Consider the following 18,084-nt stretch of genomic DNA (forward strand, 5'->3'; position numbering starts at 1 on the left):
TTCAGTTGTAACTTAGATATATGTAACAAAACAGAATTCTTATGCAGTAACTTTCAGATATATGTAACAAAACAGAATATGTATTCAGTAACTTTCAGATATATGTAACAAAACAGAATATGTATTCAGTAACTTTCAGATATATGTAACAGAACAGAATATGTATTCAGTAACTTTCAGATATATGTAACAACAGAATTTTTATGCAGTAACTTTTAACAATGCAAACGGGAGCGAGATCTCTTATTAAAATACAATAGATTACACTTGTGAAACAGATGTAATTAGAGAATAAAGTCCCGTTACCCTTTATAGTTTAGGTAGATAAAGTTCTCAGTCACATTTGAGTAAAATAATCCTATTTCTATAAATGTCATAGGACCTTTTTTTTAAAGATATTTTATTTTCACAGACCCCTTGCAATTACACCACGGACCACTAGGGGTCCGCGGACCCCCGGTTGAGAAACACTGTCATAATGCATCATAGCCAACTTGTTTTGCTGAAGTTCTGTAGAGATGCGTAATGAGACTTCAGTGCTGTTTCGCAGTCTTCAGCCGTAGCCGTTAGTCATCGTAATACACATTATAGGGCAGTATGGGCGTTATAGATGCAATAGATGCTCACAGGGCGTTACAGATGCTTATAGGGCGTTATAGATGCAAGCTTCATAGAAAATGTGTTTAGAGGGGTGATTTAAAAGACGGCACTGATTTTTACCAGCGTCAGCGCCTCATGCAGGGCGTTTGAAGGCGTAACGGCTCGGACGGCCAAAGCCCGGTCAACACCTGAGATCGTAATGAGGGAAACGTAAGAATCGAAGTTAGCACACATCTCAGCAATGTGCTTTTCACTTGGGTCGAGAGCGGTTCACTTAGTTCAATTTGATGGATATTTCCACTGAAACCTTCACGCGCCGCGCCGTCCTCTACTCCACCCATAGCCTCCTGCTTTTCCTCCCAAACACACATTCTCAGGCATGCAGACAGATGAGCTAAATTTAGATGCTATCTGAGCTGTACTGTACTTATCCACACCAGTTCCCTCGCATCCAACCGTTCAAATCATCCGACCTTCTCTTCTCCGCTTCACCTCCCGCCCCCGCTCTTGTTCTCTCCTCTTTGTGCCACAGTCACATACGCACCGTATATTTTCACAGCAACTTATGGGGGTCAAAGAGGGCTGAATTAGCTCATCTTGATGCAACGTTTATTGACAGATACGTTTCATCCTCTTGGTCAGCGTCTGGCCAAGAGGATGGCACAACACAGGAGCGCTAACCCGTCAGGCCAGGACCCCACAGTCTACACCCATCTACAGGCCACTGGCCACTCTTTCAAGGATGAGGATGAGCACGTCCTTGATAGGGAGGAACGCTGGTTTGAACGGGGAGTCAAAGAGGCCATCTATGTGAAGAGGGAATGCAACGGGGGCTAAGAGTACATCCGTCAGCATCTGACAATGCTGTGATTGCAAACATTCCCAGATCCTCTGTGAATAATACACATGGCCAGCAGAACTCTACTTAATGGTCATGGTAATTTGCATATGAAACTGGTCATTGGTTTCGGTCGTTATGCCACTGTACTGTTTATAAGGGCGGGGATGCCTGCGGTCAGTTTAGACTGAAGAGGTCACCTAGATGAGCGACGAAACGTTTCTGTCAATACACGTTGTGTCCAGATGAACTGATTCGACCTTCTTTGATTTTCTTACCAGGATTATTGAGCATGCATAAAGACAATTTTTTTGGGATTTTTGATCCCCCCTTTTTTCTCCCCAATTGTATCCGGCCAATTACCCCATTCTTCCGAGCCGTCCTGGTCGCTGCTCCACCCCCTCTGCTGATCCGGGGAGGGCTGCAGACTACCACATGCCTCCTCCCATACATGTGGAGTCAGCGGCCGCTTCTTTTCACCTGACAGTGAGGAGTTTCACCAGGGGGACGTAGCGTGTGGGAGGATCACGCTATTCCCCCCAGTTCCCCCTTCCCCCCGAACAGGTGTCCTGACCGACCACAGGAGGCGCTAGTGCAGCAACCAGGACACATACCCACATCCGGCTTCCCACCTGCACACACGGCCAATTGTGTCAGTAGGGACGCCCGATCAAGCTGGAGGTAACACGGGGATTCAAACCACCAAGCCCTGTGTTGGTAGGCAATGGAACGGACCAGGCCACCCGGACGCCCCTTAGAATGCTCTTCAGTGGACGTACTGAGCGGTAAACCTCCAGTAAATGCCATACACAAGCAAAGAATAGCCACGCGCCATACTCCTTTGACCAGAGAAAATAAAATCACAGTCAGGAACTCCTGGATGTGACTTCAGCCCAGATATGAGGAAAGATCTCCAACAACGCGTAGAGGTTAAAGGCGACTTCGCCGTGGGTCAGAGGTCACGGCAGAAACAACACGTCTAGCTGCGTTGAATTCCACCCCAGAATAACGAGGCCGAGATTCCAACGGCTTTGCCACGGACGTGACACACAGGAGAGGTCGGCGAGGGCTGTGGAGTCACTGGCTTAGCCACAATAACACCGATTTTGTCTTAAAAGTCACAGACCCTGTGCCATCCGAAGTCCCGGCATGACTGAATATCAAATCAGTTGGTTTAGAGTTCACCTTTCTTTCAAATTAATCCAATTTTTGAATCTTATGTAACCAGCTTGTCCAACAGGTATCAAATCAAAGAAGGTTGAATCGGTTCATCTGGATACAATGTTTATCGACGTGTCTGTGAATGTTCTCATTCATCCAGGTCATGGTTATCCAAAGGAGTTGTGCAACTGGACCTGGTATATATCCGTGAAGACGTTTCGCCTCTCATCCAAGAAGCTTCTTCAGCTGAAGCTATTGATGTCCAGCCATGGACATCAAGAGCTCTGATAACGACTCCAAAGAGGATAAATATCTTGAGTTTCATCACCAGCCAGTCAGACTAGCTTGGTCTAGTCAGAAAGGCACGAACTGATGAAGCCTCTTGGATGAGAGGCGAAACGTCTTCACAGACACTTACCAAGTCCTGTTGCACTTGATTCAATGTCTATTGACAGAATAACTGTCAATAGACGTTGGATCCAGATGAACCGATTCAACCTTCTTTGATTTTCTCACCTGGACTGTTCAGCGTGCATTAAGACAATATGTATCAAGATTTTTTCTCTCTCATGTCCTAATAAATCAAAAATGTTGCAGGTAAAGATGCTATATAACAATATACAAAACCGACCATATAGGTGCTTAGAAGATTACATATCAGCAGAATCAGGAGCACGGCCTGAAAAATGGCAGATCCAGTAATTCAAAACGTTGTATTGAATTAAAACAGCTTGCGTGAAGTAGTGTGCACACCTGAGCACATAAAGTCAGAAAGAAGATGATACATGGAATATGCTAGAAGCGGGAAGTAGACTTCCGCCGCTTGTAAATGCTGGCATGCCATTGGACGCATCTCATAGAGGTCAGAATGTTTGGAGGTTAAAGTTCAACTAAGCTGAACTTTGTGTCCTAAACCTCACAGGATTTCAAGTGAGTATGTGTCACTTGAGATTGTGCAGCTGTCTAGGAGTGTGTCGGTACATCCGACATTGAATACCATGATCGTGCGCAATGCCGTCCTGCGATTATGGCGTGAAAGCACGCTAATTCATGATCCTTCATAATCGTATTCAACTTTGCACCACACTTGACCTGGTTTAAGCCCATACAAGCTGCAGCTTTACGCAGCCCGGGGCCCATTCAATGACAAAAGCACCATACCAAGGAGTTGGTAGCCGCCCTGAGCATGTTCATAACTTCTTGCATGCATGCCTCGCCGCCACCCCCCTCACCCCACCCCCTCTACCACAACAGACATGTCGCCTCTTCAACTTGGTCTGACCCCACACAAGGGGTCTATTCTCAGCATGGAATGGCTCCGACTCCCGAGCTCTGAATGGGAGCGAGTTGTGACGTAGTGGAAGGGTGAATGGAGACTGACATTGTCTGAGGTTGTGCTGTACACGCCTCCTTGAACGGGGAAAAATCACAGAACCTTTTGAAAATCTGGCCACCTGGTAGCGTATTTTAACACCTCTGTTGGCTGGAATAAGAGATCAAGAAGCCTGTGCCTGTTCATTCAAATAGCCATAGTGTGCGTTCCCAACATGATGTGTGTGTGTGTGTGTGTGTGTGTGTGTGCATCCTGTAACTCACATGTCTTCCACGGTGATATCCTTGAGAATTTGGCAGTAGTCGACGTTCCAGACTGCCTGGTCATCCCAGACCTTAGAGGCCAGGAGAATAGCCCCCAGGACAATACGCTTCCAGTTAGCAGGGCAGATGTCGATCTCCGCATATGTCAGGAGTCTCTCCAGATACACCTGGGGCAAGAGGGAGTATCGCATTTCAACACGACCGACAAAATCTCTCTTCCTGAGGTGGAGCTCAGGAAACGCCGCACATCATCCAGGCCATTCTGTCACGAGCTCAAGCACACGAGAGGCCTGGTTTTAGCATTAAACGGCGCTCGCGGTGTGCAGTACTTTCAATACGACGCTTGAACGAGTAGCCCGACTTCATGCTGCATGCACGCTCTCTCTCTCTCCCTCTCTCTCTCTCTCTCTCTCTCTCTCTCTCTCTCTCTCTCTCTCTCTCTCTCTCTCTCTCTCTCTCTTTCCTTTCTACTGTAGTACAACAAAAAATACATCGGAAGAAAAGAATCAGGATTCATTAATGTCAGTAATTCGCCTTATGCCACCACTTTAAACGAGCCGATGGAAATTAGAGCACTCTTTATTCACCCTGCGAGTGCTGCCTCTCCTCCCCCACAGCGAAACATGGACCCTCTTATTACGCCATACTAAATCTGACTGAAACGACGGGAGACAACGCTGTAAACAGCGTGTGAGAAACTAGGTCACGCATGTCATTTCATGGCACTCAGTATACAGTGGTTAAGATGAAGGTCATATATTATGATTAATTATTATTATTATTATTATTATTATACATTAAATCAGATTTTGGGGTTTTCAGGAACCCAAGGTCACATTACAAAACAGAGGGAGGGAAATGAAGCCAAGCAACCTAACAGAGCGATGAAACAAAGCAAAAACGGGCTTGATAAGAAAAACAGGACCGGGAAGCAGGACATAATATCGGCGTTCCAGGGAAAAGGGCGGAATCAGGGAAAGCTGAAGGATAGGCTGCAGTGAGGAATGCAAGAAGCCCCGTTGCAGGAGGTGATGAGGGAAAACGCTCAGAGGTCTGCGAGCCCGTAGGGTGCCAAGACGCTGAGTCGAATCGGGCCGGGCCATCTTTTTTTTTCTTTTTTTAGATCGGGCTCAGGAAACTTGGGCTCATCTAACTTCCCTCACACTGGGGTGTCCGGGTGGTGTGGCGGTCTACTCCGTTACCTACCAACACGGGGATCACTGGTTCAAATCCCCGTGTTACCTCCGGCTTGGTCAGGCATCCCTACAGACACAACGGGCCATGTCGGTGGGTGGGAAGCCGGATGAGGGTATGTGTCCGGGTCACTGCACTAGCGCCTCCTCTGGTCAGTCGGGGTGCCTGCTCGGGGGAACTGGGGGGAATAGCATGCATTACGTCCCCCTGGTGAAACTCCTCACTGTCAGGTGAAAAGAAGCGGCTGGCGACTCCACATGTATGGGAGGAGGCATGTGGTAGTCTGCAGCCCTCCCCGGATCGGCAGAGGGGGGCGGAGCAGAGACCCGGACGGCTCGGAAGAGCGGGGTGACTGGCCAAGTACAATTAGGGAGAAGAAGAAAAAACCTCCCATACAGAGTGCACACAGGCCACTGTATGAAATATTTTTATATTGATGATATTATAAATATTATACATACACATGTACGTGTGCATTACATGTGACAGTTGACCATGCCGTGTGTGTGTGTGTGTGTGTGTGTGTGTGTGTGTGTGTGCGCTTGCATGCATCAGCGAGCGCTTAAAGTGACACTGGGGTCGGTCTCGGGGCGACTGTCAGGTTTTAGCCTGCAGGCACTCGCAGCCTATCACTGAGGCGGTGCAGAGCCTGCCAAAGGACCCCAGATACACCCCCGTCAGAGAGCGGTCAAAATAAGTCTGCCGGGGACGAGGGGCAGAACACATGCTGGCTGATACAAACGCAAAGGGGCAGTTGCAGACTCCCAACACCACGCAAGCACACACAAATACAAAGCCTGAGCCAGCTGCCTGAGTGTACGGTTGTATTCAAACATGCGCCTCATGGAACCCGAGTCCCGGCTAGGGCTGCAGGTTTTGGCCCGTGCAGGGCTCTAAAAGGGCTCCATAGTGTGTGTGTGTGTTGGGGGGGGGGGGGGTTGAGTTGCACTGGGCTGATGTGTGTGCATGTTTCTCGATGCTAGACTCGTTCATGGAGCTGGTTTGCAGTCTCAAGGTAAAAATCCCAGCGGCGCAGCCGCACGAAATACAACTTCTCGCTCATGAAAAATCCATGTCCGTCAAAGAAAAGATAACATCTCTCCCCCCTCCCCCTCCCCCGCTCTCTCTTTTCTTCCCGTCTCCTCACTCCTTCAGCAGCGAGAGACCCAGCTCACGGTTTCTACGGGACCACGGAGGCCCATTCGGCCCACCTGTCGCTGCAGGTCCACACGCTCGTATGGCAGCAGAGCTTTTTCCCTCTCGGTTTATTGAACACCATGTTGTTATTTGCTAGAGACGGTGTGTTTTATTCAGTTTTATAGATTCTGTTATTGTCCCCGAGCTTCTTCATCCGGCAGCCCATGTAGCTCCCAGGATTTACTCCCTGACACATATCTGCCCAAGGCAAAGGACAGACACATATCAAGTGCAAACGGACAAATGGCTTTGCTGCCATGTGCAATAAGAGGCTCAATGGCCATACTACATCGCATGGGGGTGGGTGTCCTGGTCGCCTCCTCTGGTCAGTCGGGGCGCCTGTTCAGGGGGGAGGGGGAACTGCGGGGAATAGCGTGATCCTCCCACGTGCTACGCCCCCCCCCCGGTGAAACTCCTCACTGTCAGGTGAAAAGGAGCAACTGGAGACGCCGCATGTATGGGAGGCGGCATGTGGTGGTCTGCAGCCCTCCCCGGACCGCCAGTTTTAATGGTCTATCCATCCATCCATTATCCTAATCGCTTATCCTTACTCAGGGTGGCGGGGATGCTCGAGCCTGTCCCGGCAGTCACTGGGCGGTAGGCGGGGAGACACCCTGGACAGGCCGCCAGTCCATCACGGCGTTTATTGTTATTATTTCCTCCTTCTGGACTTCTGGCCTGCTGCCACAGGTGACGACATAAAGCCGATGTAGCGATGCGATATACGATCGGGAGTCTGCACAGGGGTGTTTTATTTGAAAATCGAGACCGGGTGCTCGCCCGTTCCCGAGTCGGACTCCCTGCCCGGCTCGATCCGCTTCGTGCAGCTTGACGCGGCCTCCGTCAAAAATAGACCAGGCGCGTATTTTTAGCGGTGCAGAGCGGAGAGCCGCGTCTGGGACGCTTCTGGTGCTTCTGAGCCACGTCTGGTGGAATCACAAGCGTTTCCTGGAGGAGGGGCTGGGATCCGTTCCGGCAGCTGGGGCGCAGCCAGAACCCACTGCGGCCGTGCCCCGTGGAATCCAGCCGGTATACGTGATCGCCGACAGACATCGGACGGCCGGCCGGCCAACCCTGTAACCTCGGTGACGTCGTTGGTCACCTGATCCAGCGGCCTCCTCGTGTCAGACATGATCACACAGTCGGCCGCGCTAAACGTGATCACTCAGTCACTCCAACATGGCCGCTCAGGGACATTAGCGGTTGGCTGCACGGCGGCGCAATGGTTAGCGCCGTCGCCTCACAGCAAGAAGGTCCTTGGGGGGCGGGGGGGGGGGGTCGTCCCAGGTCGTCCTCTGTGTGGAGTTTGCATGTTCTCCCCGTGTCTGCGGTGGGTTTTCTTCGGGTGCTCCGGTTTCCCCCACCAAAGACATGCATGTTAGGGTTACTACTCCTGTCTGCGTCCCTGACCGAGGCGTGGCGAGACGAACCGGAGTCGGTCCCCGGGCGCCGCACGGCGGCTGCCCGCTGCTCCTAGCTACTAGCTAGCTCCTAGCTACACAGCTAGGGTGGGTTAAATGCAGAGCGGAATTTCCCCACGGGGGTCAATAAAGTATCTCAAAATCAAAAATATATAAATAAATAATGTAGGGCTGGCCCCACCGGATGGTCCAGCCACCAAATAAATAAATAAATAAAAAATAGCCAAACAAGTATGCTGCCATTTACACATCTCCCATCCACACAAGTGGGCCAGTGTGCAAGATGGAGCATCGTTTCCTGTACCGGGGGTATTTGCCTCTGTGCACTGGCAGAACCACTGCACTGTGGTTTAGAAAAACCGTCTGTATAACAAGACCATAACCAAGACCGGACCAGAAGGGTCCTGTAACTTCACACCCTCGGTAAACAGGCCTAACGAGCGAGCACGCAAGCGCAAGACTTGGACGAGGCGAGAGATAAAACAGCGCACGGAGCGAGAGAGGGGGGGGAAGCGACGGTGTGGGAGAAAAAAGACAAGGGGGGAAAAATGGAGGAAGGGTCTCCGATTCTCTGCTGAGGACACGCACGACTCGCCCGCGTGCACGGCGCCACCGGCTAATTGGGCCGAGTCATGCTGGGTCTCGGGGGATTTAGCCCGCGGGCCCTTGCAGCCCAGCCTATCACCGAGGTGGTGCGGAGCCTGCCAAAGGACCCCGGATACTCCCCCCGTCAGACAGCGGTCAAAATGAGTCTGCCGGGAGCGAGGGGCCGGACACACGCCGGGCGATACAAAGGGTAGACCCCCGCACCACACAAACCAGCACAAACACAAAGCCGGGGCTGAGGAATCTCACTCCGGGTCCTTTGTGTGTCATTAAACGCTCTCTTTTAGAGAGCATATCTGTTGCAGACAAGGGCCAGCATCGCACCCTGTACCGACAAATGACAACACGTAATCACAGGACGCACAAGACGAGCCGAGGCGACAAACCGCAACGCCATAAAGAGCCGCCGCCCCATTTTATTCTCAGGTCACCGAGAATAAAATGGTGCAACGCCGGGTCGGACAGGTGGGGAGGAGTCAGACTTATCTTTAACCTGAGCTCTCTGTGTGTGTGTGTGTGTGTGTGTGTGTGTGTCTGTTGTTGGTCTGGTGCTTTGTTGTGTCATGTTGTCATAGCATGGTTTTTATGGTTTGTATTGTGTGTTGTGTTGCTGGTCTGATGCTCTGTTGTGTCGTGTTGTCAGTTGCATGGTTTGTATTTTATGTGTGTGTGTGTGTGTGTGTGTGTGTGTGTGTGTGTGTGTGTGTGTGTGTGTGTGTGTGTGTGTGTGTCTGTTGTTGGTCTGGTGCTTTGTTGTGTCATGTTGTCATAGCATGGTTTTTATGGTTTGTATTGCGTGTTGTGTTGCTGGTCTGATGCTCTGCTGTGTCGTGTTGTCATAGCATGGTTTTTATGGTTTGTATTGTGTGTTGTGTTGCTGGTCTGATGCTCTGCTGTGTCGTGTTGTCAGTTGCATGGTTTGTATTTTATGTGTGTGTGTGTGTGTGTGTGTGTGTGTGTGTGTGTGTGTGTGTGTGTGTGTGTGTGTCTGTTGTTGGTCTGGTGCTTTGTTGTGTCATGTTGTCATAGCATGGTTTTTATGGTTTGTATTGCGTGTTGTGTTGCTGGTCTGATGCTCTGCTGTGTCGTGTTGTCAGTTGCATGGTTTGTATTTTATGTGTGTGTGTGTGTGTGTGTGTGTGTGTGTGTGTGTGTGTGTGTGTGTGTGTGTGTGTGTCTGTTGTTGGTCTGGTGCTTTGTTGTGTCATGTTGTCATAGCATGGTTTTTATGGTTTGTATTGCGTGTTGTGTTGCTGGTCTGATGCTCTGCTGTGTCGTGTTGTCAGTTGCATGGTTTGTATTTTATGTGTGTGTGTGTGTGTCTGGTTGGCCTGGTGCTCTGTTGTGTCGTGTTGTCAGTTGCATAGTTTGTATTGTGTGTGTGTGTGTGTGTGTGTGTGTGTGTGTGTGTGTGTGTGTGTGTGGTTGGCCTGGTGCTCTGTTGTGTCGTGTTGTCAGTTGCATAGTTTGTATTGTGTGTGTCTGTGTGTGTGTGTGTGTGTGTGTGGTTGGCCTGGTGCTCTGTTGTGTTGTGTTGTCAGTTGCATAGTTTGTATTGTGTGTGTCTGTGTGTGTGTGTGTGGGTGTGGTCTGGTGCTTTGTCGCGTTGTATTGCCAATATCGAGTCCTGGCTCCTGGTGCCTGTGTGTAGCAAGTTGTTTGTCGTGCCAGACACACACCATCTTGTATGAGACACAGACAGACACACACAGACAGACAGACAGACAGACAGGCGGACTGAGAGAGGCCTGCAGGCCTGCTGGCTGGCTGTAAGAGGGACGAGGTGGAGCAAGATGAAGAGACGAGCGATGGATTAAGGCTACATGACCCGGGTCTGAGCAGAGCTTACAGCTGGATCGGCCACGCTTCACCAACTCCACTGTGGGGAGATTTATTCCCGGTTCTACGATGCAATGACAGGGATGTCAGAAAGAAAGTCCGGTTCCTGTCTCAACCCTCCAGGCTAAAGTTAGCCCTGGCAGCTAAGCTAAGCTAAGCTAAGCTAGGCCAAACCCCCCAGCCTACAGCCCTATTCAATTACTAATGGCACGTCTGACTTTACTGTGGGGGTTAGAGGAGTCCTACGTGACACTCGCCGTTAGGCACATACACACACATGCACGACGGTAAACGACAATGAACACGGACACAACACTAGTCACGGAGTCCTGGGCACGCACGCACACACAGACACACACACACTTGTGCCGGAAAAGGGGAGCATCTCAGTGCTAGGTCGCCAGGCGAGCCATATGAGTCCCATGTGCACCATTCTGCAGAGACATCCAGGCGGAGGTGTGAGGAGGAGGAGGAGGGAGCGGCCGTGTGGAGAGGCAGTTTGAGGCAGATGAGTGCAGAAGGAGAGAGTATGGCGGAGTATGAGAGAAGAGTATGTGGGACAGAAAGAGGGTGGAAGAGAGGCAGAGAGAGAAGGGGGGAGGGGGTGGTGCAGCTGGCCTGGTTTTCATGGGGAATTTCAAGAAGACGGACAGCACAGGGTGTCGGTAACAGCACATGCAGTACAGACGCGTCACGGCCCGACCTTGGATTCCAACCTAGAGAGCGCCCCCTGTGGCCTTTCAAGAAGTGGAATAATCCACACAGGTACAGATAAAGGGGGGGGGGGATCTGTGAAGGATCGGCACGTCAATGGAGGGAGGGAGTCTCTCGACAGCCTCTTTTCTTTTTTTTTAACTTTCACTTTTTTCAAACGGGTTTCATGAGTCGGACACATTATCAAGACTGATGAGCGAATGAATAAATGACCGAACAAACGAATGAATGAGCAACTAATAAAATCATTAAATAATGCCAGAGTCCGATAAAACGCTGTGGTTGGGGACATATTTGATTTCCTTTTGTGGATTTTGAGATACTTTACTGTCCCGGTGGGGAAATGACGCTGTGTATTTAACCCATCCTGGCTGTGCGGCTCGGGGCAGGGACCAGCTCCAGGCCGTCTTGCCATGCCTCGGTCAGGGGCACAGACAGGGGTATTAACCCTAACATGCATGTCTTTATTTGTGACGGGCACATTATTTATGGTGTGTCTCTTACAGGCGGGATTTATACAGTCAACCTTGACGAGGCAGTAACCACACAGCAGTGCATACCGCCGGTCAGAGAGACGAGACCGAGGGAGCGCTACCCCTCCTAGAGTCCCTCACGCCCTCCCTCACTCACTTTAACATGACCCCCCCCCCCCCGGCGCCCCCACTCACCAGTGTGACGATGGCACACTCGGCGGTCAGCTGTGCGGCGCTGAACAGCGTTCTGACGAAGCGGTAGATCTGCTTCTGCTCGGGGTCGTGCTTGTCGTAGTCGGCAGGGACCTCTGACTTCTGCAAGAGACGGAGACAAGCGAAGCGGCCTGTAGAGTCACGACTCGGCACGGCGCGACACTTTCCGTTTGCACAATGACACCTTCTACCGCACGACCCCGGAGGATCGGGGTAAACGGGGAAAGATGAACGTTAAATGTACAAAGCCCGTCCTCACTGGAGGCCTTACCGACAATGGATGCAGCTTCTCATCGAAAATATCTAACAGCATCCTTCCGTCGACTTCCCTGGAGAGCCAAAGAAAAAGAAAAGACAAGAGAAAAATCATTAACTAAGAACAGGAGAGAGGGAGGGCGGCTAGCGGCAGCACACAGACTCCTTATCAGCGATGGCGGACGAGATGAAGAAACGTCTTTACACGCTCACAGCAGAGTAGGGGGCTGCACTGGAGAAGGAGGCCATTCAGGCATTTCACACCGAGGGGCCCGTTTACCAGACCGCCACCACAACTAAAGCCCCGGACATTTGAATGTAAGCCTGTGATGGTGGTGGTGGTGGTGGTGGTGGTGGGGGGGGTCCACAACTGGTTATTTTTGTCTGCAGAGGATGCTTCTGAACCTGGCCATGTGCCTTCAACATATGGGTGGACAAATGGACGAGAGAAAAAAGGAGTGAACGACAACCCTGAAAATGGACGAGCTCACCTGTTCTTTATGTGGTAGTATATTGCCAGAGCGACGCTGTAGGAGGAGGAGAGAAAAAGGAGGACTTCAATAACACATCGCTAACTGGGACGCGTGGAGGAGCACAGTCGATTCTTATCGCAGGAATATGCCGAATTATTCAAAAGTATGGCTGAAATAACTACATGTTAAATCTGCTAGTGCCGCGGGTCCTGGCAGGCCTGCTTACCATTTGATGGTGTATTTGAGGTTGGGCTGACTGACGGTGCTGTCGTCGAGGAAAATGGTGGAGCACGAGCTGTATTTTCGTCTCACGGGGCCCTGGTGGTGCTGGAGTTCACACACACACACACACACGCAAACAGCACACACACACACACACACATACATCAACCTCTATCGCCGTCAAACCCGGGCAAGACAACAAACCTGCACACATGCGTGTGTGAAGTAGGGCGCTTGCAAGACAGAAACTGGTGCGGGGTGGGTGGTGTAACACCCCGGTGAGTTACTCAGGGTGGATAATTCATGGTGGGGCGTTCGGGAAAACCCCCAAAGACGTGAAGATTGTTTCAGCCGCCCCCCGCTGGACAATATAATTCACTTTGCCAACAGTGTAAAGGCCGCCAGTATCCTGTTCCCCCCTCAGAAGTTATACAGCCATCCATCAAATCCATCCACCCAGCCATCCATCCATCCATCCACCCATCCATCCATCCACCCACCCAGCCATCCATCCATCCATCCATTATCCATCCATCCATTATCCACCCATCCATCCAACCATCCATCCATTATCCATCCATCCATTATCCACCCATCCATCCATTATCCATCCATCCGTCCACCCATCCATCCACCCATCCATCCATCCATCCACTTATCCATCCATCCACCCATCCATCCATCCATCCATCCATCCATCCATCCATTATCCATCCATCCATCCATCCATTATCCATCCATCCATCCATCCATCCATCCATTATCCATCCATCCATCCATTATCCATCCACCCATCCATCCATCCATCCATCCATCCATCCATCCATCCATCCATTATCCATCCATCCATCCATCCATTATCCATCCATCCATCCATCCATTATCCATCCATCCATCCATCCATCCATCCATCCATCCATCCATTCATCCATCCACCCACCCATCCATCCATCCATCCATCCATCCACCCACCCACCCACCCACCCACCCATCCATCCATCCATCCATTATCCACCCATCCATCCATCCATCCATCCATCCATCCATCCATCCATCCATCCATCCATCCATTATCCAAGCCACTTATCCCAATCGGGGTCACAGGATGCTGGAGCCTATCCCAGCAGTCATTGGGTGGCAGGCGGGGAGACACCCTGGACAGGCCGCCAGACCATCACAGGGCCGACACACACACACACACACACACACACACCTAGGGACAATTTAGTATGGCTGATTCACCTGACCTACATGTCTTTGGAGGAAACCGGAGCCCCCGGAGGAAACCCACACAGACACGGGGAGAACATGCAAACTCCACACAGGGGACGACCCGGGATGACCCCCAAGGTTGGACTAACCCCGGGGGCTCGAACCCAGGAGCTTCTTGCCAGAGGTGGAAAACCCGGCTTCAGAAAGTAGAAGTACTAACCGTGTATTTGCTCCACCCATGGACTAAACCAGCTGATTTCACTAATTAGTCCCCCTACCTGGCTGAAGTGTTGTGCTAATTAGAATCAGCTGGTTTAGTGCCTGGCTGGAACAAATACCTGGTTAGCACCTCTACTTTCGGGGTTTTCCACCTCTGCTTCTTGCTGTGAGGCCACCGCGCTAACCACTGCGCCACCGTGCCGCCCAAAAGCTATACAAACTTTTTATTTTTTGTTTTTGGATTTCCCCCCACTTTTTCTCCCCAACTGTACCCGGCCAATTACCCCACTCTTCCGAGCCGTCCCGGTCACTGCTCCACCCCCTCTGCCGATCCGGGGAGGGCTGCAGACTACCACATGCCTCCTCCCGTACATGTGGAGTCGCCAGCCGCTTCTTTTCACCTGACAGTGAGGAGTTTCACCAGGGGGACGTAGCACATGGGAGGATCATGCTACTCCCCCCAGTTCCCCCTCCCCCCTGAACAGGCGCCCCGACTGACCAGAGGAGGCGCTAGTGCACTGACCAGGACACATACCCACATCCGGCTTCCCACCCGCAAACACGGCCAATTGTGTCTGTAGGGACGCCCGACCAAGCCGGAGGTAACACGGGGGATTCGAACCGGCGATCCCCGTGTTGGTAGGCAACGGAATGGACCACCACACCACCCGGATGTCCTAAGTTATATAAACTTAATTGCTTGATTAATTATTTAACCACTGAACAAAAGGGCTAATCAGATGGTCTGGCGGCCTGTCCAGGGTGTCTCCCCACCTGCCGCCCAATGGCTGCTGGGATAGGCTCCAGCATCCCGCGACCCTTAGAGCAGGAGAAGCGGTCTGGATAATGGATGGATGGATGGATGGATGGATGGATGGATGGATGGATGGATGGATCGATGGATGGCTGGATGGATGGATGACTACCATGGGGCACAGACGTGTCTTTGGACAAAGCCGTCCCTCCAGGTATTTGTACGGTGACATCACAGCGTTTTACGACAGTAAAACATCCTTCAAAAAAAAATCCTTCACTTTTGCTATTCATGGCGAAATGTCCCCAGCAGAGGGACATAATCACATCACATCAGAACAACCTCGATTCATACATTTTGAACAACTTTGGGGTTGCACAAAAAGAGTCGGGGAACAATTTAAAGCGCCTGGAAACTTTTCTGCAAGTAGAAAAAATAAAAGCTGTTACAAAACCAAGTATTTTTAGCTGCCGCTGTCAAGATGCAACTGACATAAACTCGAGTGGAAGCCCGGGGGCGCTGTCTGCTGTGTCCTGGTGTATCTGACAAGGCTTGGTGAAACGCAGGGGCTCGGGTAATGCTGGGCAATGATGGCCACACTATGAGGCGATGGATCGTCTGGCTAAAAGCACTGTGGAACATTGACTTGCTCTGTCCACCCCCCCCCTATTTTTCTCCCCAACTGTACTTGGCCAATTACCCCACTCTTCCGAGCCGTCCCGGTAACTGCCCCACCCCCTCTGCCTATCCGGGGAGGGCTGCAGACTACCACATGCCTCCTCCCATACATGTGGAGTCGCCAGCCGCTTCTTTTCACCTGACAGAGAGGAGTTTCACCTGGGGGACGTGGCGCGTGGAAGGATCACAGTTCCCCCCCCCCCCCAAACAGGCGCCCCGAGCAACCAGAGGAGGCGCTAGTGCGGTGACCAGGACGCATACCCACACCCGGCCTCCCACCCGCAAACACTGCCAATTGCGTCTGTAGGGACGCCCCGACCGAGCCGGAGGTAACACGGGGATTCGAACCGGCGATCCCCGTGTTGGTAGGCAACGGAACGGACCGCCACGCCACCCGGACGGCCCCGACTCGCTGTGTCTAAAGACTTGGGCTGATAACAGAGGGGGTGACAGGGGGTTTAAGTGAAACCTGTGTGACATGTGAGACAGAAGGACGTCAATGAATGAGCAGGCTGGGTGATACTTTACCTTGTTCTCCGAAATGTGCGTGAACTTGCAAAAATAACGAGAGACTACAATTACCATCTACACAAAGCACAACATCCAAAATAAGCTGGTCCTGGAGACACAAATATACATACAAAACACATCGGTTGGAAACATAAGCCCCCACCCTCTGTCCCCGTGACAGAAAACTACGCCTCCCTGGTGGTACAGGATATGAGGTCATACTCACGTGGTTGATGTAGAGGCTTTTCCTTTTCTCTCGCACTGAGGAGGAACAGACAGGGAGAGACAAGACAAGTCAGAGCGCTGCAGAACGGTGCAATACAGAGCCCCCGCAGACAGGGGGCAGTGTTTACCAAGGGTATCCTCAAGTAAAAACTGGGTGATGAAGGACGCCACACTCACACTACACCGGTTATTTTACCATACATGAAGCCTACTGCATGTTGGAAGACTTCCTTTTGTGGGGAAGTGTAAATGATGCACTGACAGATGGCGCGCGGGGCAAGACGAACCAGAAAACCACTCGTCCTCCGGGCCCACTTGAATGTACGCTGCATCCAGCGTAGTTACTCTTTTATTTAACGGCGGGTTTTCTTTCCGGTCTCTCTGATTTCACTCCACAATGTTCATCAAAAAACCGGTCACTCGCGTCGTTGATTCTGCTCTTTTTTTTTTTTTTTTCCCCATTTTTTCCAGCTCTATGACGGCCTGGCGGCCTGTCCAGGGTGTCTCCCCGCCTGCCGCCCACTGACTGCTGGGATAGGCTCCAGCATCCCCCCGTGACCCTGAGAGCAGGACGGTTCAGATAATGGAATTGGTGGATTTCCCCACATTTTTCTCCCCAGTTGTACCCGGCCAATTACCCCACTCTTCCGAGCCGTCCCGGTCTCTGCTCCACCCCCTCTGCCGACCCGGGGAGGGCTGCAGACTACCACACGCCTCCTCCCATACATGTGGAGTCGCCAGCCGTTTCTTTTCACCTCATAGTGAGGAGTTTCACCAGGAGGGCGTAGCGCGTGGGAGGATCACGCTATTCCCCCCAGTTCCCCCCCCCGAACAGGCGCCCCAACCGACCAGAGGAGGCGCTAGTGCAGTGACCAGGACACATACCCACATCCGGCTTCCCACCCACAGACACGGCCAATTGTGCCTGTAGGGATGCCCGACCAAGCCAGAGGTAACATGAGGATTTGAACCGGTGATCCCCGTGTTGGTAGGCGACGGAATAGACCACCACGCCACCCCGGACGCCCCTTCTGCTTAATGACTCTGGTTGATTTGTCAGTTGGAGATTTACCCTCGAAAGATGAGCTAGTTTCACAGAGTGCCTTGTTGTGTGTGTGTGTGTGTGTATGTGTGTGTGTGTGTGTGTTTGCTCTGTAAGAGAACACACAAGGAGAAGATGGCAAAGCAAACGAGAACAGATGCAGAGCAAAGCACCACAAACACACTGACGTCGTCTAGTCTCGCACCTCTCAGCTCCATGTTTTCTGTCTTCCACCTCTCTCTCTCTCTCTCCCTCGCTCTCTCTCTCTCTCTCTCTCTCTCTCTCTCTCTCTCTCTCTCTCTCTCTCTCTCTCTCTCTCTCTCTCTCTCTCTCTCTCTCTCTCTCTTTCCCTCGCTCTCTCTCTATCACACACCACAGACATGACTTTCCCTGAGCAGACAAGACTGTGTGTGCTGCTCTGTAACAAGAAGCAGTCAGCGGTCTCTCACGTCATCATCAGGGCTGCACAACTGATCTCAGACTGAATGAATCATGATGCTCCCCATGATGGATCATGATGTTCTCATGATGAATCATGATGCTCCCCATGATGGATCATGATGTTCTCATGATGGATCATGACGCTCTCCATGATGGATCATGCTGCTCTCCATGATGGATCATGCTGCTCTCCATGATGGA

At 51.4% G+C, this 18,084-nt stretch overlaps 1 protein-coding gene across 1 annotated transcript in view; it reads right to left on the reverse strand.

The window, feature by feature from the left end:
• Window positions 1–18,084, reverse strand: part of ccny (cyclin Y) — a 75,304-nt gene that overhangs the window by 8,904 nt on the left and 48,316 nt on the right. Inside the window, exons 3-8 of the mRNA XM_056299513.1 lie at window positions 16,402–16,436; window positions 12,807–12,907; window positions 12,599–12,634; window positions 12,124–12,181; window positions 11,835–11,954; window positions 4,196–4,362 (exon numbers count right to left, since the gene is read on the reverse strand). Of these exons, the coding sequence (XP_056155488.1) occupies window positions 4,196–4,362; window positions 11,835–11,954; window positions 12,124–12,181; window positions 12,599–12,634; window positions 12,807–12,907; window positions 16,402–16,436 (517 nt within the window). The remainder of the gene's footprint in view (window positions 1–4,195; window positions 4,363–11,834; window positions 11,955–12,123; window positions 12,182–12,598; window positions 12,635–12,806; window positions 12,908–16,401; window positions 16,437–18,084) is intronic.

This window comes from Lampris incognitus, chromosome 19 (assembly GCF_029633865.1).
Source record: "Lampris incognitus isolate fLamInc1 chromosome 19, fLamInc1.hap2, whole genome shotgun sequence".
NCBI classification, from domain to species: Eukaryota; Metazoa; Chordata; class Actinopteri; order Lampriformes; family Lampridae; genus Lampris; species Lampris incognitus.